The sequence below is a fragment of the Bombina bombina genome, chromosome 1 (assembly GCF_027579735.1).
Source record: "Bombina bombina isolate aBomBom1 chromosome 1, aBomBom1.pri, whole genome shotgun sequence".
Classification (NCBI taxonomy): Eukaryota; Metazoa; Chordata; class Amphibia; order Anura; family Bombinatoridae; genus Bombina; species Bombina bombina.
In genome coordinates this window covers 263,411,563-263,435,852 of record NC_069499.1, presented here as the reverse complement: position 1 = coordinate 263,435,852, position 24,290 = coordinate 263,411,563, and the positions used below count along the sequence as shown (strand labels likewise).

Below are 24,290 nucleotides of genomic sequence, written 5' to 3'. Positions count from 1 at the left end.
GATCTCAAGATCCTAAACAAGTTTCTCAAGGTTCCATCGTCCAAAATGGAAACCATTCGAACAATCCTTCCATCCAGAAAGGTCAATTCTTGACCACGGTGGATTTAAAGGATGCGTATCTACATATTCCTGTCCACAAGGAACATCATCGGTTCCTAAGGTTCGCATTCCTGGACAAGCATTACCAGTTCGTGGCGCTTCCTTTCGGTTTAGCCACTGTTCCAAGGATTTTCACAAAGGTACTAGGGTCCCTTCTGGCGGTGCTAAGACCAAGGGGCATTGCTGTAGTACCTTACTTGGATGACATTCTGATTCAAGCGTCGTCCCTTCCTCAAGCAAAGGCTCACACGGACATAGTCCTGGCCTTTCTCAGATCTCACGGATGGTAAGTGAACGTGGAAAAGAGTTCTCTATCTCCGTCGACAAGAGTTCCCTTCTTGGGAACAATAATAGACTCCTTAGAAATGAGGATTTTTCTGACAGAGACCAGAAAAACAAAACTTCTAAACTCTTGTTGGATACTTCCTTCCGTTCTTCTTCCTTCCATAGCACAGTGCATGGAAGTGATAGGTTTGATGGTAGCGGCAATGGACATAGTTCCTTTTGCGCGCATTCATCTAAGACCATTTCAATTGTGTATGCTCAGTCAGTGGAATGGGGACTATACAGACTTGTCTCCGAAGATACAAGTAAATCAGAGGACCAGAGACTCACTCCGTTGGTGGCTGTCCCTGGACAACCTGTCGCTAGGGGTGACCTCCCGCAGACCAGAGTGGGTCATTGTCACGACCGACGCCAGTCTGATGGGCTGGGGCGCGGTCTGGGGATCCCTGAAAGCTCAGGGTCTTTGGTCTCGGGAAGAATCTCTTCTACCGATAAATATTCTGGAACTGAGAGCGATATTCAATGCTCTCAAGGCTTGGCCTCAGCTAGCGAGGGCCAAGTTCATACGGTTTCAATCAGACAACATGACGACTGTTGCGTACATCAACCATCAGGGGGGAACAAGGAGTTCCCTGGCGATGGAAGAAGTGACCAAAATCATTCAATGGGCGGAGACTCGCTCCTGCCACCTGTCTGCAATCCACATCCCAGGAGTGGAAACTTGGGAAGCGGATTTTCTGATTCGTCAGACATTGCATCCGGGGGTGTGGGAACTCCATCCGGAAATCTTTGCCCAAATCACTCAACTGTGGGGCATTCCAGACATGGATCTGATGGCCTCTCGTCAGAACTTCAAGGTTCCTTGCTACGGGTCCAGATCCAGGGATCCCAAGGCGACTCTAGTAGATGCACTAGTAGCACCTTGGACCTTCAACCTAGCTTATGTATTCCCGCCGTTTCCTCTCATCCCCAGGCTGGTAGCCAGGATCAATCAGGAGAGGGCGTAGGTGATCTTGATAGCTCCTGCGTAACCACGCAGGACTTGGTAGGCAGATCTGGTGAATATGTCATCGGCTTCACCATGGAAGCTACCTTTGAGACGAGACCTTCTTGTTCAAGGTCCGTTCGAACATCCGAATCTGGTCCTACTCCAGCTGACTGCTTGGAGATTGAACGCTTGATCTTATCAAAGCGAGGGTTCTCAGATTCTGTTATTGATACTCTTGTTCAGGCCAGAAAGCCTGTAACTAGAAAAATTTACCACAAAATATGGAAAAAATATATCTGTTGGTGTGAATCTAAAGGATTCCCTTGGGACAAGGTAAAGATTCCTAGGATTCTATCCTTTCTTCAAGAAGGATTGGAGAAAGGATTATCTGCAAGTTCCTTGAAGGGACAGATTTCTGCCTTGTCTGTGTTACTTCACAAAGAGCTGGCAGCTGTGCCAGATGTTCAAGCCTTTGTTCAGGCTCTGGTTAGAATCAAGCCTGTTTACAAACCTTTGACTCCTCCTTGGAGTCTCAACTTAGTTCTTTCAGTTCTTCAGGGGGTTCCGTTTGAACCCTTACATTCCGTTGATATTAAGTTATTATCTTGGAAAGTTTTGTTTTTGGCTGCAATTTCTTCCGCTAGAAGAGTTTCAGAATTATCTGCTCTGCAGTGTTCTCCTCCTTATCTGGTGTTCCATGCAGATAAGGTGGTTTTACGTACTAAACCTGGTTTTCTTCCAAAAGTTGTTTCTAACAAAAACATTAACCAGGAGATAGTCGTGCCTTCTTTGGGTCCGAAACCAGTTTCGAAGAAGGAACGTTTGTTGCACAATTTGGATGTTGTTCGCGCTCTAAAATTCTATTTAGATGCTACAAAGGATTTTAGACAAACATCTTCCTTGTTTGTTGTTTATTCTGGTAACAGGAGAGGTCAAAAAGCAGCTTCTACCTCTCTCTCTTTTTGGATTAAAAGCATCATCAGATTGGCTTACGAGACTGCCGGACGGCAGCCTCCTGAAAGAATCACAGCTCATTCCACTAGGGCTGTGGCTTCCACATGGGCCTTCAAGAACGAGGCTTCTGTTGATCAGATATGTAGGGCAGCGACTTGGTCTTCACTGCACACTTTTACCAAATTTTACAAGTTTGATACTTTTGCTTCTTCTGAGGCTATTTTTTGGGAGAAAGGTTTTGCAAGCCGTGGTGCCTTCCATTTAGGTGACCTGATTTGCTCCCTCCCTTCATCCGTGTCCTAAAGCTTTGGTATTGGTTCCCACAAGTAAGGATGACGCCGTGGACCGGACACACCTATGTTGGAGAAAACAGAATTTATGTTTACCTGATAAATTACTTTCTCCAACGGTGTGTCCGGTCCACGGCCCGCCCTGGTTTTTTAATCAGGTCTGATAATTTATTTTATTTTAACTACAGTCACCACGGTATCATATGGTTTCTCCTATGCAAATATTCCTCCTTAACGTCGGTCGAATGACTGGGGTAGGCGGAGCCTAGGAGGGATCATGTGACCAGCTTTGCTGGGCTCTTTGCCATTTCCTGTTGGGGAAGAGAATATCCCACAAGTAAGGATGACGCCGTGGACCGGACACACCGTTGGAGAAAGTAATTTATCAGGTAAACATAAATTCTGTTTTTTCACTGCCCTTAAAAGGGCATTCAGCTCTTTTTCAAAGTGCCCAAAAAACCCTAATTTAAAAAAAAGTCTGGCGGAGGTCTTCTTCCAGACGGGTCCATCATCTTTATCTACAGTGAAAGCGACACGGAGCGGGGGTTCCCAGATGTGGTGATCCTCGGCGGCGGCACTCAGCGGCAGCGTGGAAGATCCTCTTCATGCGATTGTCCGCCGCACACTGAAGATTTAATTGAAGGTACCCCATATTTATTGGGGTACCTTGCATTCCTATTGGCTGAAATTTTCTCATCAGCCAATAGGATGAGAACAACTGAAATCTTATTGGCTAGTGAACAGCCAATAGGATGAGAGCAACTGAATTTCTTATTGGCTGGTGAAAGAGTCCAACCTGCTATTTTCGGAATCCACCTGGATGCAGGTGAATTCTTTTGGCTGCGTCTGTAGCCAACATTTTGTTAGCTGCCTTGCGCTGCCAACATTCCTTTGAGGATGCGTGCGCAACTGGTGACACCGACGGACGCGTTACATATTTAATTAGAAAGGGGGGACACAATAAAGCTCATGCTTAAGTCTCACTCCAAGGGCAAGGGTTGCAAATATATACCTGATGATTCGAAAAGAAGTTGAGAAATTGAAAATAAAGTAAGTGAAATTTAACCTCCAAATAATGAAGACTTCTAAGAGAACTAATATTATGAAATAATAAACCCTTTCTAAAATAGAGACCACAGCCCAGAGGCCAAGGAACCAGCACAGGACATTTCGGATGAAAATGGGAAAAAAGATTTTAAAAAGTTTATGAGATCTAATTTAGAGAAACAGAAAGAACATAAGATAAAACATAAACACTTTCTATATTGCTATATTTCAATAGGAAGAAAAGTTAACAACCACAATTAGAAATTAATACAGATAACACAAAAAGTATGGGAGAAAATTAATACGTGACCTGCTGTCTGAAAGCAGCAAAGAAAAGAGGGAGTGCTCTTATTAGGCGGCTGTGTGCTTATTGGTGCAGTATTGTTACTATGTTATTTATTTTTCTCTGTATGTTTTCTTTGCTGCTGTTTGGATTAAGTAAAGATTTGATGCAAAATATGTCTTGCCATAAAATCACCAGCTATCGGCAAACAGTTGAACCATCTAACCTCAAAACTAAATGAAGTGACTTATACAGACATTGCCGAGTTCTTTGATATATGTCGTGGGCAAAATTAAGAAAGGAAGCTTTTGATAGAAGAGACCAGCTTCATTTTAAGATGGCGACTGCTAACTCATATCATACTGGCAGAAGTGGAAAGCCTTCTATGTGTACACTTTGAGCAATTTATTAAACTCCTAAATACAGAATGGGGGCGCTTACGTAACATATTGAGCTTTCCGTCGGCTGAAGACTTGTTACTGAGCAGGCGACAATTGCAGAGAAGAGAGATATCAACAATAGTTGTTGTGTACCTAAAGCTACTAGACAGGCCGAGAGGGATTCAGACTGCCCCTGCTGACAACTGTAAAGTAGCAGAGTTAGGAGATACACTGGGGGATCTTAACCTAAAGCCCATTAGATAAACCAGATTTTCACCCCTATTAAATGTGACAAGATCAGGAGCAGCTGATTTGCAGAATATCTGGGCTATCTCGTGTACACTGGATAGAATTTGTGAGTAAATTCCTAGCTAAAATTATTCTACTTAGTCCTCAGGCTTACTTTTGTACATTACTGGACTCGCACTATCTATCTGCTTCTCAAGATTATGTCTCAACTGCTCCGGAGCTGTAGTCTGAATCGGAAAGTAGGAGTAGGCTGATTGTATTGGGGCATAAGATGTGAGAGCAATACTGTTGTGTGCAGGTACTGGACAACTCCTTTTTCAATTATATTTTGAAACCTTGGCTGCTTACTTTGCTCAGTGTTACTACTGCTTATTGGTGTTACTAATACCTTTTATCGTTCATAGTTTCTACTATATTGATGTTTTACTGGCACCTTCGGTGTTTATCACCTGTTTCTCAATTCTTTGAGCAAAGCTCTGTATAATGTTCATTATTTTTAATGAAACTCAGGACATTTCATTGTCAGTGTAGAGATACTGTTTATGTGTTACTTGTAGCTCTGGATATGAGTTGGTTTGTTTAGTTTGTTTTTTTCTTCTGCACACTATGTGATAAAGCCAACTCTGGTGTCCATTTGTTCCGCCAGCTCCTGTAGTATATTGAATTATATACTTAGAATGTAGAGTATGCGATGTTGCCTGCGGCCATATGTCATTAATCTTTTCCCACTTTTTTTTTTCCTTTTCTCTTCTTGGAAAGAAGGTCTATAGTTATGGTGGCGGAGAAATCTAGGAATCTAGTTCTCCATATTAAACTTATGACACCTTATCATGGCTACAACTGTTAAAGGGACACTGAACCCAAATTTTTTTCTTGTGTGATTCAGATAGCAATTGTTTATTGGTCCGTTAAATTAATCCACCAATCAGCAAGAACAACCCAGGTTGTTCACCAAAATTGGGCCGGTATCTAAACTTACATTCTTGCTTTTCAAATAAAGATACCAAGAGAATGAAGAAAAATTAACAATAGGAGTAAATTAGAAAGTTGCTTAAAATTGCATGCTCTATCTGAATCACGAAAGAAATAATTTGGGTTTAGTGCCTTTAAACTCTCTAACACCCCATTCCCATATATAAAATGGGTATGAGCCTAGATGTTACTTGTAATTATACTTCTTATGATGGTTTGGATAATCCAGGCTAATGCATTAGAATTTATGTTCTCTCCTACTACCATATAATTTCTCTCGCCATAACTTGCTTTTATTAAATAGCCTCTTCATCACATTTTTTCCAAGTCCCTCTAGAAGCAGTTAATGTTTGTAATGGGAACTTTTATTTTGGTTAGAGGTTTAAAATATGATCCTTCTTTAGTTGTCACAACTGTCGTCCTTAATATATATATATATATGTTTCATAACTAGACAATCACCAGCTTAATAAAGCAACTTAGTTTTTTTTTTTTAACAAGTGGATCTTGGCTCATCCAGTGATCTAATTATCATAAAACTAAACTTGAATATCCTAATAGCGGTTATAGTTAGTTTGTAAGTACTGATACTCTTAATGTTTAGCTAGGGATCTAATTACTCTTAATTCCTGATAGTTTTGGTTAATATCTATGATTTGTGTATTACTGAGTTCAATAATACAAGAGACTCAAGAATGGTCGTATCTATCCCCAGTATACTTTCTGCTGATGCAATTTTACCTTGATATATGTGATGTCCAAAAGCGGCCTTTATCATTCATATGGCATATTTATTCTGTTTATATTTTTTGAAATTGTTCAATTAGGCCATTTCCTTTGGTAATGTTATATATAGCATTTGATGTTCTATATTGCATTATATTAACAAGGCATTGATCATTTGGGTCTTAGTATCTCTTTTTTGCTTTATCATATGCTATGTTTCTTTCCATTGACATTTGTATGCTTATGTAGAGAGACCTATATATGATTTTTGAAGTTTTTCTGCAAGTTGTCAAGATTATTAATGTCTCTTGAATAACTGTAAAGTTAGTTTTCTCTATTATAATGCCTTTGAAAACCTTAGAAAAATAAAAAATAAATAAGCTTTATAATCTACACAGAATTTCATTAATATAATTGTATCCACCAAAGTTCAAATATACATGTGTGCTTGTGAATATACACACATACACATGAGAAAAACGTACTAATGCATAGGTGTATGCTACACATATACAAGCACATATGCATTTGCACAGATATCTGTACTAACATGTGCCTACAGACAAACATGCATGCTGCTATTTTAAAAGCATTGTGAATCTGTTCAATAGCACATGTCCCTATGGATAAAAACAAAGTACACATTTAAACATGCACTGTTCTCATTTAACCTTGCATGTTCTTTTCTTTTAGGCAGTCTGAGTATGGCGGTGTGGTATTTGGTGGATGGGCACGCATGGCCCAGGCCATTGTAGCTTTCTCAGTGGTGGAAGTGGCCAAACCTAACATTGGTGAGAACTGGCCTACTCGGGTAAGAGCTGATGTGACCATCAACCTGAATGTCCGAAATCAGATCAAGGAGGAATGGGAAGGTATGATAGCATAAGGGTGCTCTATATAGTGTGCTTGTCACTGAGCCAGGTAGATAGATTCTGTAATTTTTGTCCAATGCCCCCCCTGTATGTACAGGTATAGACAAACTTATCTTCCTCTTGTTTACCTAGCGCTGCTGAATAGATTTCTTTTACAAGATATGACGAGTCCACGGATTTCATCCTTACTTATGGGATTACGCCTCCTGGTCAGCAGGAGGAGACAAAGAGCACCACAGCAGAGCTGTATATATAGCTCCTCCCTTCCCTCCCACTCCAGTCATTCTCTTTGCCTGTGTTAGTGGTAGGACGACTAAAGAGTTCCGTCAATCATCTTCATTGTTTGTTCTTTTTTCTGGAAAACGTAGGGGTCAGAAAGCTACAGCTACTTCTCTTTCTTTTTGGCTGAAGAGTATCATCCGTTTGGCATATGAGACTGCTGGACAGCAGCCTCCTGAAAGAATTATGGCTCATTCTACTAGGGCTGTGGCTTCCTCATGGGCATTTAAAAACGATGCTTCTGTTGAACAAGGCTGCAACTTGGTCGTCTCTTAACACTTTTTCCAAATTTTCCAAATTTGATACTTTTGTCTCGTCAGAGGCTGTTTTTTGGAGAAAGGTTCTTCAACTAGTGGTGCCTTCCGTTTAGGTTCCTGTCTTGTCCCTCCCTTTCATCCGTGTCCTATAGCTTTGGTATTGTATCCCATAAGTAAAAGAAAAGGAAATTTATGCTTACCTGATAAGTTTATTTCTTTTACGATATGACGAGTCCACGGCCCTTCACCTTGGCTTTTCCTTTCTCTTCCTAACTTCGGTCGAATGACTGGAGTGGGAGGGAAGCGAGGAGCTATATATACAGCTCTGCTGTGGTGCTCTTTGCCTCCTCCTGCTGACCAGGAGGTGTAATCCCATAAGTAAGGATGAAATCCGTGGACTCGTCATATCGTAAAATAAATAAATTTATCAGGTAAGCATAAATTTCCTTTTTGTCCTTTTTGTATTCCAGATCTTCATGTCAGCCTGTTATACTTTTAATGTTCAGTTATAAACCACAAAAGGATCTGTTTTTTCTCTTCATGTATTATTGTAATACATTTTTGGAATGGCATTACAAAGTCCCTGCCTATTCTTCTAAATTGGACAACTTGTCTTCTTGAAGACACATCTCACTGTACCAATCAGCTGTAAATACATTAAAACTACCTATAAGCTGTATTTATCATAAAGCCCTGAATTCAATAACTCTTGAGTTACGTTACTTTAAAGGGACACTAAACCCACATTTTTTCCTTTCATAATTCACATAGAGCATGCAATTTTAAGCAACTTTCTAATTTACTCCTATTATCATTTTTTCTTTGTTCTCTTGCTATCTTTATTTGAAAAAGAAGGCATCTAAGCTAAAGAGCCAGCCACCTTTTGGTTCCGACTCTGGACAGCACTTGTTTATTGGTGCTGTCCAATCAGCAAGGACAACCCAGGTTGTTCACCAACAATGGGCCGGCATCTAAACTTACTTATTCTTGCTTTTTAAATAAAGATACCAAGAGAATGAAGAAAATTTGATAATAGGCGTAAATTAGAAAGTTGCTTAAAATTACCTGCTCTATCTGAATCATGAAAGAAAAAAAAAATGTGGGTTCAGTGTCCCTTTATGTATTGTAGGTGTTACCTTAATATTAAGTATGATGCAGCTGTGACAACTCAAGGACAGTGATTCCAAGTTATGTGGGTGGTGCTTTTTCAATTTAGAAAGTTAACAAACATGACACTAGGACATATTGTGGGGACATTTTCTAAAATGCACTTGAAGATCTTAGTTAGCAACACAATATTTGGAGACAGCTGGGAAAATACAGATTCCCAGAAGCTTTGCACTACAAAACTAATACTACTTTTATTTTCTGAAGAGCATTGTGTGTTATATTTGTGGCTTGTGAGATGTTGCCGGCTGGCATTTGCCAGCACAATGTCCACTGATAGAGCTCAGAGAATGACACTTAACATGACCTCTGCTGGCACAGAAAATCGAGCCTTTGTGTTTCTAGTACTAAAATTGCTGCCAAGTGCTCAAGCAGTATGCAAGCCTAGTCCCAGGTGCTCCTTCTTTTTTTTCTTCTTCTTAAGGTGGTGAGAGCCCATGATTCTTAACTGTTATGAATTCATCACCTGGCCACTAGGAGGAGGCAGACACCCTACACCAAGAACGTTGTTATTCCCCCCCCCACACACACACACACACACACTTCCCTGTGCCTCCCAGTCTTTCTTTGCTTTTTTAGGAGTAGGTGAACATTGAGGTGCTCAGGATTTTATTTTAAGAAAAAAGGGGATCTCTGATTCCGTGAGTCGTGACAAGCCTGCCACAGGTATCGCTGGGACTGGTCATTTGGCCTCCTCGACTTAGTCTTACGTTTAAAGATTAGGTCCAATTGTTTCACTGCTTTATCCTCTACTGGTTTAGGCCCCTGGACCCCTATTATCTGTAATATATGGAACGTAAATGCTTTAAATAACTTTAAAAATATATGACAAATTAAATGACAGATTCCTGGTCTGAATTTGAAGACGTCCTCTGAGGACAATTGACCCTCAGAGGAGGAGGTAGGAGCCTCAGAGTCTAAATCCTGAACTTTCTTGGCATATTTATGGATTGTGACACCATATTTTTGTAGCTATTACTTTTACAAAAAGGGTTTTAGAACTTCAACCCTTTCAGTGGAAGAGTCATATTTTGTACCCAATTATCTTGTGTTATGAACAGTTCTAGATTTTTTTACCCAAGGTTGTATTGGACTTAACAAAAATGCAAAAAATTAAGAAAAATAAATTGTCTTTATTCCAAAGGGATACTGTAAAGGTCTTTTCCCTGCAAAGCATTTAATTTTTGTGCAATATATTGGACAGGCATAAAAGCTAAAAGGAACTCCTGGTTTCAGGACAGTTTTAATCTGATGGTGATTTCTTGTGTGTGTGTATAATTAAAGTGATCTCCAATGAAGATTAGAATCATGTTAAATGTAGATACAAGATAACTAGAACGTGTGACTGACAATTACCCTGATTAATTCAATGCCTGTTTTGCCATATAAAGTTGGTGTCTCCAGGATAACAGTCTTACGCATTCTTAAAAGAACTTTAGATACAGGGTGAGGTAGGGGGAGCAGAGTTGCAATGAACAGGTAATTCAAATTTGTTACTTCTCTGTAATAGTGTTAAAATAAATATTCTATATCAATATGTAGAGAGAAGAATTTTCCTGCCACAGATACTGAACATAGAGCAAGTAACAACTAGCAAACTAATTGTAGAATATACAATTAAGTATAAGTAGTTCCGGTCTTCGATCATTTTTTTTTTTTTTTTTTTTTTTTTTTTTTTATATTCACTCTGCTGGACTGAATATTTCTTACAAAAATACTATTCCATTACATTCACACTGGTTATCTTTATTGGAAAATGTATGTATCACAAAAAGGAATAATCATTCATAAAGATAGCTTAAGCTAAATTTAAAAACACTTGAACCAGGAGGGAATAATAGTATTTCCTGTTTAAATAATACAATAATTTTTATCAACCAGCAGTGTATTATAAAGATAAGCTAAGCTCTTACAATCCGAGAGCTATTTTAAAGATTATTCTATTAGTACCAACTGCTAGGCTGAGATAGGTGTCAGTAATTATGAAGGAAACTACTAGTATTGGACAATGGTAAGCAGTTAAAAAACAAGGAGAGACAGAGCTACTCCTAAGAACCCCTGACACACGTTTCACAAAAAACGCTTCCCCAGAGGGGGTGCAGGCCGCCGCTATTGTACGCTATTTAAGGCTCTTTAAATCCCACCTCACTCCGTGATTGGGACCTGTTACTATCTTCCTGCCATATGATTGGCTCTTATGTGTGTCAATCCAAGTTAATTCCAGTTACACACCGGTGATAGACCTTAAGCGTCACATGACCTGTGACGTAACAGAAGGCGTTGTACAAGGGGCAGGGTTCTCATGTTGCTTGGCGAATCATGAGCCTATTCAACCGACATCAAATGGTGTGTGGGGCGTGTTCCAGTCAATGACGTGTTACTAGTGTAAAATCATTTGACGATCATGTTTACCCTGAACTGCTGACAATACGAATGACAGCTCAAAAAGAATACATTTGCGATTTCACTATAGTGTCCAAAAAATGGATGTTGAAGTGACACTTATGATAAAACATGACCTGATATTACTGTTACATAAGACAAAGGGGTCCCATGGTTATATAAAGTGTCATTGTGTACTTGTTTTATAGTCGTCCTGGTATGTATTCATCCAGTATTATAATTACTGACACATTAATAGCGGACTCCAATAAAGGAGTTAAGTGTATTACTTCCTGCTTCCTATAGCATAAATCATAAGTTGGTGTAATAAAAGTAATCAATTCAATAGTTCAGCGTAAGTATTATACCAGGTACAGGAACGTATATGCTTATGCTTAGAAACATAAGATTACCTCCCTATCATCAGACTTTACCATAAGACTTATATTCACAAATGGATATTTCTCCATTTAATGTTAGTGCCTTGTGTGATATATATCCGTTATTACATTCTGTCTGAGAATCTATATCATGGAGTATAGAATAGACTGTGGTCAGAAAGTAATTAGATTTAGTCTTGTCACATTCCCAGTGACATTTTTAGTTATTGTTTATTTAGCTTAATCAAGTGGAACCATCATGCATTCTAGAAACGTTCAGCATTTCATAATCAGTCTCTTATTAACTAGCATGGTATAATGAAGTCTTGCTACATTGCCATGTAATATAATAGAGTGCTGCATCTAATCCTCAGCTTGTATTGAGATGGATTCTTATAAGTAATTATGTTAACAACAGAGGTTTCTAATATATTCTAACGTGTCCATATAGTTTGACACATGAATATCAAGAGTTGGCTTATAACAGTATGAGTTGTCAGTTGTATTGAACCATAAGGACAGAGGGTGTAAATACAGAAACATTTATAAAATGGCATATTTGTTCATCAATATTTATGGAGGCCGAAGGGACAAATAGAAAGTAAATCAAAAATTGAAAATAAACAATCAAGTGATGTTAGTGTAAATTGTGAAATGCAAGAAATCCCTAAACATAGCAACAATAATAATATTAAGAGGAATCTGTCCAAATATGTGCGACATACAAACCAAAAAAGCCTGGTGTAAATAAACTATTGCAGTGTATCAAGTGACATCAATACAAAAAGCTGAGATAAGAAACTATAATGTTCGTTAATGATGTAGATCATATGATATAATGAGATAGTATCAAAGTGTGAGAGAAAAGTAATTAATAAATTCTTATACTAGAGTGAAGTAAAACATTATCTTAAGTTTACTAAGTATAAACGTGATTAACAGTGTCACTGTGTAGCTTATATATACTGTGTATATATATGTATGTGTATATATATATATATATATATATATATATATATATATATATATATATATATATATATATATATATATATATATATATATATATATATACAAAGAAATTATTGAAGTCATTCATGCCGTTCGGTTTTACTTAATTGAGTAGATAGATCCATTTACACTCCACCTTCGGTAGTGCTTTTTTTATATTACCCCCTCTCATCCCCAAGGATACATTTTGGATTACAGTATATTGTAATCCTGTGGTCATGCTGTTATGGTGTAGTTGTAAATGTTTAGCTACAGATGTTATTTTCTTGCCTCTGGTTTCGTCTCTGTTAGCATTCTTAATGTTGTTGGCATGTTCAAGGATGCCTACCCTAACTTCTCTTGTAGTCATCCCAACATAGGCCATCTTGCACGAGCAAAAAAGTACATATACGACTTCTATGGTTCTGCAGGAGAAATGAAATGTTAGTTTATATATTTTGCCAATTCTTTCAGTTATGGTCTTGGTTTTCCATGCATATTTGCATGCAGATTATGTGCTGCAGGGATACATCCCTGGATCAGTGTCCTTTTTCTTAACAGTTCATACATAATGACTAGATACTAACTTGTCTCTTAAATTAGTGGGTCTCCTGTATCCTACAGAGATTCTCTCCCCAATTGCAGCGTTCAAAGTGGAGTCATTCTGCAATATTTTCCAATGATCATTGACAATTTTTATCACTTGTGCTTTCTGTCATGTATAGCTCAGTGCTCGAGCAATTACGGCACAGGCATAAGAATTCGCCATATGGGATAGCCCTCAAGGTACTGGGTGGGTGGGCACTGGAATTATGTAGAAGTGTGTTCGTAGCGGTTTCTTTTCGATAGATAGTGGTATTGATGAGTCCATCATCATTCTTAAATATGGTTAAATCTAAGAAACAGATTTTCTGTTGGCTTGCAGAGTAAGTCAATTTTATATTTCTTTCATGTAATTAGCAAGAGTCCATGAGCTAGTGACGTATGGGATATACATTCCTACCAGGAGGGGCAAAGTTTCCCAAACCTCAAAATGCCTATAAATACACCCCTCACCACACCCACAAATCAGTTTTACAAACTTTGCCTCCTATGGAGGTGGTGAAGTAAGTTTGTGCTAGATTCTACGTTGATATGCGCTCCGCAGCAGGTTGGAGCCCGGTTTTCCTCTCAGCGTGCAGTGAATGTCAGAGGGATGTGAGGAGAGTATTGCCTATTTGAATTCAATGATCTCCTTCTACGGGGTCTATTTCATAGGTTCTCTGTTATCGGTCGTAGAGATTCATCTCTTACCTCCCTTTTCAGATCGACGATATACTCTTATATATACCATTACCTCTACTGATTCTCGTTTCAGTACTGGTTTGGCTTTCTACTACTTGTAGATGAGTGTCCTGGGGTAAGTAAGTCTTATTTTCTGTGACACTCTAAGCTATGGTTGGGCACTTTTATATAAAGTTCTAAATATATGTGTTCAAACATTTATTTGCCTTGACTCAGGATGTTCAACATTCCTTATTTCAGACAGTCAGTTTCATATTTGGGATAATGCATATGAATTAATCAATTTTTTTCTTACCTTAAAATTTGACTTTTTCCCTGTGGGCTATTAGGCTCGCGGGGGCTGAAAATGCTTCATTTCTCCAACATAGGTGTGTCCGGTCCACGGCGTCATCCTTACTTGTGGGATATTCTCTTCCCCAACAGGAAATGGCAAAGAGCCCAGCAAAGCTGGTCACATGATCCCTCCTAGGCTCCGCCTTCCCCAGTCATTCTCTTTGCCGTTGCACAGGCAACATCTCCACGGAGATGGCTTAGAGTTTTTTGGTGTTTAAATGTAGTTTTTATTATTCAATCAAGAGTTTGTTATTTTAAAATAGTGCTGGTATGTACTATTTACTCTGAAACAGAAAAGAGATGAAGATTTCTGTTTGTAAGAGGAAAATGATTTTAGCAACCGTTACTAAAATCGATGGCTGTTTCCACACAGGACTGTTGAGAGGAATTAACTTCAGTTGGGGGAAACAGTGAGCAGACTTTTGCTGCTTGAGGTATGACACATTTCTAACAAGACTTGGTAATGCTGGAAGCTGTCATTTTCCCTATGGGATCCGGTAAGCCATTTTTATTAAATAAGAATAAAGGGCTTCACAAGGGCTTTAAAGACTGGTAGACATTTTTCTGGGCTAAAACGATTGATTTATAAGCATTTTTAATAGTTTATAGCTTTGAGGAGTTATTTTATTCTTGGGAATTATGTTAAAGAAACGGCAGGCACTGTATTGGACACCTTTTTCACTGGGGGCCTTCTCTAATCATAGGCAGAGCCTCATTTTCGCGCCACTAATGCGCAGTTGTTTTTGGGAAGCAAGGCATGCAGATGCATGTGTGAGGAGCTCAGATACATAGAAAAAGCTTACTGAAGGCGTCATTTGGTATCGTATTCCCCTCTGGGCTTGGTTGGGTCTCAGCAAAGCAGATACCAGGGACTGTATAGGGGTTAAATATAAAAACGGCTCCGGTTCCGTTATTTTAAGAGTTAAAGCTTTCAAATTTGGTGTGCAATACTTTTAAGGCTTTAAGACACTGTGGTGAATTTTGAACAATTCCTTCATACTTTTTCACATATTCAGTTTAAAATTTAAAGTGACAGTAACGGTTTTATTTTAAAACGTTTTTTGTACTTTGTTATCAAGTTTATGCCTGTTTAACATGTCTGAACTATCAGATAGACTATGTTCTGTATGGGAGGAAGCCAAGGTTCCTTCTCATTTAAATAGATGTGATGTATGTGACAAACAATTTAGAGAAAATGATGCCCAAGATGATTCCTCAAGTGAGGGGAGTAAGCATGGTACTGCATCATCCCCTCCTTCGTCTACGCCAGTCTTGCCCACTCAGGAGGCCCCTAGTACATCTAGTGCGCCAATACTCCTTACTATGCAACAATTAACGGCTGTAATGGATAATTCTATCAAAAACATTTTAGCCAAAATGCCCACTTATCAGCGAAAGCGCGACTGCTCTGTTTTAGAAAATACTGAAGAGCATGAGGACGCTGATGATAATGGTTCTGACATGCCCCTACACCAGTCTGAGGGAGAAATTTCAGATTCAGGGAAAATTTCTCAACAAGCTGAACCTGATGTGATTACATTCAAATTTAAATTGGAACATCTCCGCGCTCTGCTTAAGGAGGTGTTGTCTACTCTGGATGATTGTGACAATTTGGTCATTCCAGAGAAATTATGTAAGATGGACAAGTTCCTAGAGGTCCCGGGGCCCCCCGAAGCTTTTCCTATACCCAAGCGGGTGGCGGACATTGTAAACAAAGAATGGGAAAGGCCCGGCATACCTTTTGTCCCTCCCCCTATATTTAAGAAATTGTTTCCTATGGTCGACCCCAGAAAGGACTTATGGCAGACAGTCCCCAAGGTCGAGGGGGCGGTTTCTACTCTAAACAAACGCACTACTATCCCTATAGAAGATAGTTGTGCTTTCAAAGATCCTATGGATAAAAAATTAGAGGGTTTGCTTAAAAAGATGTTTGTTCAGCAAGGTTACCTTCTACAACCAATTTCATGCATTGTTCCTGTCACTACAGCAGCGTGTTTCTGGTTCGATGAACTAGAAAAGTCGCTCGATAAAGATTCTTCTTATGAGGAGATTATGGACAGAGTTCACGCTCTTAAATTGGCTAACTCTTTTACTTTAGACGCCACTTTGCAATTAGCTAGATTAGCGGCGAAAAATTCAGGGTTTGCTATTGTGGCGCGCAGAGCGCTTTGGCTAAAATCTTGGTCAGCGGATGCGTCTTCCAAGAACAAATTGCTTAACATACCTTTCAAGGGGAAAACGCTGTTTGGCCCTGACTTGAAAGAGATTATTTCAGATATCACTGGGGGTAAGGGCCACGCCCTTCCTCAGGATAGGTCTTTTAAGGCTAAAAATAAACCAAATTTTCGTCCCTTTCGCAGAAACGGACCAGCCTCAAGTTCTACATCCTCTAAGCAACAGGGTAATACTTCTCAAACCAAGCCAGCCTGGAGGCCAATGCAAGGCTGGAACAAAGGTAAGCAGGCCAAGAAACCTGCCACTGCTACCAAGACAGCATGAGATGTTGGCCCCCGATCCGGGACCGGATCTGGTGGGGGGCAGACTTTCTCTCTTCGCTCAGGCTTGGGCAAGAGATGTTCTGGATCCTTGGGCGCTAGAAATAGTCTCCCAAGGTTATCTTCTGGAATTCAAGGAGCTACCCCCAAGGGGGAGGTTCCACAGGTCTCAATTGTCTTCAGACCACATAAAAAGACAGGCATTCTTACATTGTGTAGAAGACCTGTTAAAAATGGGAGTGATTCATCCGGTTCCATTAGGAGAACAAGGGATGGGATTCTACTCCAATCTGTTCATAGTTCCCAAAAAAGAGGGAACATTCAGACCAATCTTAGATCTCAAGATCCTAAACAAATTTCTCAAGGTTCCATCGTTCAAAATGGAAACCATTCGGACAATTCTTCCTACCATCCAGGAAGGTCAATTCATGACCACGGTGGATTTAAAGGATGCGTATCTACATATTCCTATCCACAAGGAACATCATCGGTTCCTAAGGTTCGCCTTTCTGGACAAGCATTACCAGTTTGTGGCACTTCCATTCGGATTAGCCACTGCTCCAAGAATTTTCACAAAGGTACTAGGGTCCCTTCTAGCGGTGCTAAGACCAAGGGGCATTGCAGTAGTACCTTACTTGGACGACATACTGATTCAAGCGTCGTCTCTACCACAAGCAAAGGCTCATACGGACATTGTCCTGGCCTTTCTCAGATCTCACGGGTGGAAAGTGAACGTAGAAAAAAGTTCTCTATCTCCGTCAACAAGAGTTCCCTTCTTGGGAACAATAATAGACTCCTTAGAAATGAGGATTTTTCTGACAGAGGCCAGAAAATCAAAACTTCTAAGCTCTTGTCAATGACTTCATTCTGTTCTTCTTCCTTCCATAGCGCTGTGCATAGAAGTAATAGGTTTGATGGTCGCGGCAATGGACATAGTTCCTTTTGCGCGAATTCATCTAAGACCATTACAACTGTGCATGCTCAGTCAGTGGAATGGGGATTATACAGACTTGTCTCCAACGATACAAGTAGATCAGAGGACGAGAGATTCACTCCGTTGGTGGCTGACCCTGGACAACCTGTCACAAGGGATGAGCTTCCGCAGACCAGAGTGGGTCATTGTCACGACCGACGCCAGTCTGGTGGGCTGGGGCGCGGTCTGGGAACCCCTGAAAGCTCAGGGTCTTTGGTCTCGGGAAGAATCTCTTCTCCCGATAAATATTCTGGAACTGAGAGCGATATTCAATGCTCTCAAGGCTTGGCCTCAGCTAGCAAAGGCCAAATTCATACGGTTTCAATCAGACAACATGACGACTGTTGCGTATATCAACCATCAGGGGGGAACAAGGAGTTCCCTGGCGATGGAAGAAGTGACCAAAATAATTAAATGGGCGGAGACTCATTCCTGCCACTTGTCTGCAATCCACATCCCAGGAGTGGAAAATTGGGAAGCGGATTTTCTGAGTCGTCAGACATTTCGTCCGGGGGAGTGGGAACTCCATCCGGAAATCTTTGCCCAAATAGTTCAATTGTGGGGCATTCCAGACATGGATCTGATGGCGTCTCGTCAGAACTTCAAGGTTCCTTGCTACGGGTCCAGATCCAGGGATCCCAAGGCGACTCTAGTGGATGCACTAGTAGCACCTTGGAGCTTCAACCTAGCTTATGTGTTCCCACCGTTTCCTCTCATTCCCAGGCTGGTAGCCAGGATCAAAATGGAGAGGGTATCGGTGATCTTGATAGCTCCTGCGTGGCCACGCAGGACTTGGTATGCAGATCTGGTGAATATGTCATCGGCTCCACCATGGAAGCTACCTTTGAGACAGGACCTTCTTGTTCAAGGTCCGTTCGAACATCCGAATCTGGCCTCACTCCAACTGACTGCTTGGAGATTGAACGCTTGATTTTATCAAAGCGAGGGTTCTCAGATTCTGTCATTGATACTCTTGTTCAGGCCAGAAAGCCTGTAACTAGAAAAATCTACCATAAAATATGGAAAAAATATATCTGTTGGTGTGAATCTAAAGGATTCCCATGGAACAAGATAAAAATTCCTAAGATTCTATCCTTTCTTCAAGAAGGTTTGGAGAAAGGATTATCTGCAAGTTCTTTGAAGGGACAGATTTCTGCTTTATCTGTTTTACTTCACAAAAAGCTGGCGGCTGTGCCAGATGTTCAAGCTTTTGTTCAGGCTCTGGTTAGAATCAAGCCTGTTTACAAACCTTTGACTCCTCCTTGGAGTCTCAATTTAGTTCTTTCAGTTCTTCAGGGGGTTCCGTTTGAACCACTACATTCCGTTGATATCAAGTTATTATCTTGGAAAGTTTTGTTTTTGGTTGCAATTTCTTCTGCTAGAAGAGTTTCAGAGTTATCTGCTCTGCAGTGTTCTCCTCCTTATCTGGTGTTCCATGCAGATAAGGTGGTTTTGCGTACTAAACCTGGTTTTCTTCCGAAAGTTGTTTCTAAAAAAATATTAACCAGGAGATAGTCGTGCCTTCTTTGTGTCCGAATCCAGTTTCAAAGAAGGAACGTTTGTTGCACAATTTGGATGTAGTTCGTGCTCTAAAATTTTATTTAGAGGCTACAAAGGATTTCAGACAAACATCTTCCTTGTTTGTTGTTTATTCTGGTAAAAGGAGAGGTCAAAAAGCAACTTCTACCTCTCTCTCTTTTTGGCTTAAAAGCATCATCAGATTGGCTTATGAGACTGCCGGACGGCAGCCTCCTGAAAGAATCACAGCTCATTCCACTAGGGCCGTGGCTTCCACATGGGCCTTCAAGAACGAGGCTTCTGTTGATCAGATATGTAAGGCAGCGACTTGGTCTTCACTGCACACTTTTACAAAATTTTACAAATTTGATACTTTTGCTTCTTCTGAGGCTATTTTTGGGAGAAAGGTTTTGCAAGCCGTGGTGCCTTCCATCTAGGTGACCTGATTTGCTCCCTCCCATCATCCGTGTCCTAAAGCTTTGGTATTGGTTCCCACAAGTAAGGATGACGCCGTGGACCGGACACACCAATGTTGGAGAAAACAGAATTTATGTTTACCTGATAAATTACTTTCTCCAACGGTGTGTCCGGTCCACGGCCCGCCCTGGTTTTTTAATCAGGTCTGATGATTTATTTTCTCTAACTACAGTCACCACGGTATCATATGATTTCTCCTATGCAAATATTCCTCCTTTACGTCGGTCGAATGACTGGGGAAGGCGGAGCCTAGGAGGGATCATGTGACCAGCTTTGCTGTTCTCTTTGCCATTTCCTGTTGGGGAAGAGAATATCCCACAAGTAAGGATGACGCCGTGGACCGGACACACCGTTGGAGAAAGTAATTTATCAGGTAAACATAAATTCTGTTTTTATTGCGTCATTCTTGGCGCGGACTTTTTTGGCGCAAATTTTTTTTTCTGTTTCCTGCGTCATTTTTTGACGTTTTTTTGTGCCAAAAGTGTCGGCATTCCGGATGTGGCGTCATTTTTGGCCCCAAAAGCATTTAGGCGCCAAATAATGTGGGCGTCTTTTTTGGCGCTAAAAAATATGGGCGTCACTATTGTCTCCACATTATTTAAGTCTTATTATTTATTGCTTCTGGTTGCTAGAAGCTTGTTCACTGGCATTTTTTTCCCATTCCTGAAACTGTCATTTAAGGAATTTGATCAATTTTGTTTTATATGTTGTTTTTTCTATTACATATTGCAAGATGTCTCCGTTTGTCCCTGAGTCAGAAGCCACTTCTGGAAAAATGCTTAACTGAGTTTCAGTTCTACCAAAGCTAAGTTCATTTATTTTAAATGTTATAAATGTTTATCTCTAGCTATGGTTTGTAATAAGTTATTATGATATACTTTTACATGCAGATTCCATTAGTATTTATGCTTTATACATTTCCATTCTTAAGTGCAAGAAATGTTTAGAAGATTTATAAGAAATATTTTTTCTGATTAAGGCTATGTCTGACTTCGTGCCTTCTAATACGATTTTTAGGTCTTTTTCACTTCTTTTTTAATTATTGAAGTTTCAAATGACCAACAACATACTGATTTATCCTTCTCTGATGATGTTTTTTTCTCTTTCAGAAATTCTCTTCATCAGATATTGACACTAACAAATCTACTTTTTTATATAATTTTTTTATTATTAAAGTACATTTGTTCTTTGTTGAAGAGGTGTTGATTATTTTGGATATTAAGGTAACTAGTTCTTTAAGACTAGCTGACACTATTTCTGCCTTTTTATTTCTTCTGTGATTTCAGAGGTTTTCTTTCCAATTCCCCATACTAGGGAATGGAATAGGCTGAGAATTGTCTTTTATTTTTAAACTATATTCTTTGTCAGCAGTTAAATTCAATTTGGAGGGTTCTCCAATTTATTGGAGCTATCTCTACTCCTACTAATTATGCTATTGTTTTTATAGCAAAATAGTATTTATTTTCCTTTATATAGTTGTATCTTATTTTTGGAAAATTATTTAGTTTCAGGTACTTTTCTTGGTCCTGTGATATTGCAATTGCTTAATTTTTTCTGTTTACTTTAAGATCAAGTATCAGATCATGATTTATTTTAGCATTGTTAAGGGACAACATTTACTAGACTAGGTGCCGTTGCATTTGTCTTGTTGTTTTGCATTTTGTAAGTCCTCTGTTTTGACTGGTCCTTTAAACTGGACTATCATGCTAATGATTTCATTTGTGTCTTCATTTTATTGAATATTTTCGCAAATGAGGGTTAATCTATGTCTTTAGCTATTTTAGCTAGAAGAATAATGTGATTTTTAAAAAATAAAAAATAAAAAAAAAATCCATATTTCTTTTGTTCTAAGATAATCAATTATAATTGGATTCAATTCTTAACTGTTACTATGGGCTTCAAGATTGAGTTCTAAGACTAAAACTTTAAGCTTATACTAGTTTGGTTGTTCTTATTAAGGAACGAATCCTGAGTTCTTTCCCAAGTAACATGTTTTTAATTGGGGTTCGAAATTAGCTCCCTAATGTTGCGATGCACATGCCGTATTCCAGCTTGGCTGGTAAGGGGCAGGTTAAGACTTCTTTGAAATTTATTTGCTTCTATTTTGTCCAAATTTCTTTGATTTTATTCCAGTAAGGCTAACACTTTCTTTCAGTGTGTTTCTGTCCTATATATTTTGGATACTGTTGAGGCATGGCTGGGTACCCATGGGGTTCAAGCGCTGCTCAGACCTGGAATCTTCTGGGGTTTTTATTCCAGTTCCTTTTCTAGGAACTGGGTTTTGGAGTTTTATTCAAACTATTTTGCCTTTTTGTGGTCATTGATAGCATTATTTGTTTTCTTTAGATACAATAAATGCGTATTCTTCATTTTTCTGTTTTCATTCAGATTATTTCCTGAGGATGCGGATTCTCATATGTTTCACTTGCTCTTCAGGACATAGTTAGAGGATCTTTTTTCAAAAGCTCTTAATTCCTCACGCAAGGGTCACCTTTTTTTTTAGGTTTCCAGATGGTTTATGTCACTATCTTTGTCTCTATCAGACAAGGGACAATTTGTATTGGGTTCCGTCTGTCGGTACCTTTAGTCTCTATTATTTCCTTCAGTTGCTATATATGCATAGAAGTTTTAACAGCATTGGATTCAATTCCCTTTGCTCATTTTCAATGGAAAGATCCTTTCCAGCTTTTTATGAGTGTTGTTTCTTCAAGAACATGGTTGGAGGATCAATTAACCAATCAGTTTGTTGATTCCTCAGACAAGAGTAACCTTTTTTAGATTTCCGGATAGATTCAGTGTCCATGACTCTGTCTCTGTTGGTCAGGAGACGTCTGAAATTGGTTTCAGCTTATCGAAACCTTCAGTCTCAATCATTCCCTTCGGTAGCCTTATGCATGGAAATTCTAGGTTCTTATGACTGCTGCATTGGACGTGTTCCCCTTTGCTCATTTTCACATGCAACCTCTTCAGCTCTGTATGCTGAACCAGTGGTGCCGGGATAATTCAAAGATATCTCATTTAATATCTTTAAAACTGATTGTTCGACACCCTCTGACGTGGTACAGACCACCATCGTTTAGTTCAGGGGGCTTCTTTTTTTCTTCCAACCTGGACTGTGATCTCAACAGGTGCAACTCTGACAGGTTGGGGAGCTGTGTGGGGGTTTCTGACAGCACAAGGGGTTTGGGAAATCTCAGGAGGTGAGATTACCAATCAATATTTTGGAACTCCGTGCAATTTTCAGAAGCTCTTCAGTCATGGCCTCTTCTAAAGAGAGAATCGTTCATTTGTTTTCAGACAGACAATGTCACAACTGTGGCATATGTCAATCATCAAGGAGGGACTCACAGTCCTCTGGCTATGAAAGAAGTATCTCGAATACTGGTATGGGCGGAATCCAGCTCCTGTCTAATCTCTGCGGTTCATATCCCAGGTATTGACAATTGGAAAGCGGATTATCTCAGTCGCCAAACGTTACATCCGGGCGAATGGTCTCTTCACCCAGAGGTGTTTCTTCAGATTGTTCAAATGTGGGGACTTCCAGAAATAGATCTGATGGCTTCTCATCTAAACAAGAAACTTCCCAGGTATCTGTCCAGATCCAGGGATCCTCAGGCGGAAGCAGTGGATGCATTGTCACTTCCTTGGAAGTATCATCCTGCCTATATCTTTCCACCTCTAGTTCTTCTTCCAAGAGTAATCTCCAAGATTCTGAAGGAATGCTCGTTTTTTCTGCTGGTGGCTCCAGCATGGTCTCACAGGTTTTGGTATACGGATCTTGTCCGCATGGCTTCTTGCCAACCGTGGACTCTTCCGTTAAGACCAGTCCTTCTGTCACAAGGTCCTTTTTTACCATCAGGATCTCAAATCCTTAAATTTAAAGGTATGGAGATTGAACGCTTGATTCTTAGTCAAAGAGGTTTCTCTGACTCTGTGATTAATACTATGTTACAGGCTCGTAGATCTGTATCTAGGAAGATATATTATCGAGTCTGGAAGACTTACATTTCTTGGTGTCTTTCTCATCATTTTTCCTGGCATTCTTTTAGAATTCCGAGAATTTTTCAGTTTCTTCAGGATGGTTTGGATAAAGGTTTGTCTGCAAGTTCCTTGAAAGGACAAATCTCTGCTCTTTCTGTTCTTTTTCACAGAAGGATTGCTATTCTTCCTGATATTCCTTGTTTTGTACAAGCTTTGGTTCGTATAAAACCTGTTATTAAGTCAATTTCTCCTCCTTGGAGTTTGAATTTGGTTCTGGGGGCTCTTCAAGCTCTTCCGTTTGAACCTATGCATTCACTGGACATTAAATTACTTTCTTGGAAAGTTTTGTTTTCTTTTGGCCATCTCTTCTGCTAGAAGAGTTTCTGAATTATCTGCTCTTTCTTGTGAATCTCCTTTTCTGATTTTCCATCAGGATAAGGCGGTGTTGCGAACTTCTTTTAAATTTTTATCTAAGGTTGTGAATTCTAACAACATTAGTAGAGAAATTGTGGTTCCTTCATTATGTCCTAATCCTAAGAATTCTAAGGAGAGATCATTGCATTCTTTGGATGTAGTTAGAGCTTTGAAATATTATGTTGAAGCTACTAAGAATTTCCGAAAGACTTCTA

At 39.6% G+C, this 24,290-nt stretch overlaps 1 protein-coding gene across 1 annotated transcript in view; it reads left to right on the top strand.

The window, feature by feature from the left end:
* Positions 1–24,290, top strand: part of AQR (aquarius intron-binding spliceosomal factor) — a 264,323-nt gene that overhangs the window by 64,607 nt on the left and 175,426 nt on the right. The window contains exon 17 of the mRNA XM_053697946.1: positions 6,967–7,145. Within this exon, the coding sequence (XP_053553921.1) occupies positions 6,967–7,145 (179 nt within the window). The remainder of the gene's footprint in view (positions 1–6,966; positions 7,146–24,290) is intronic.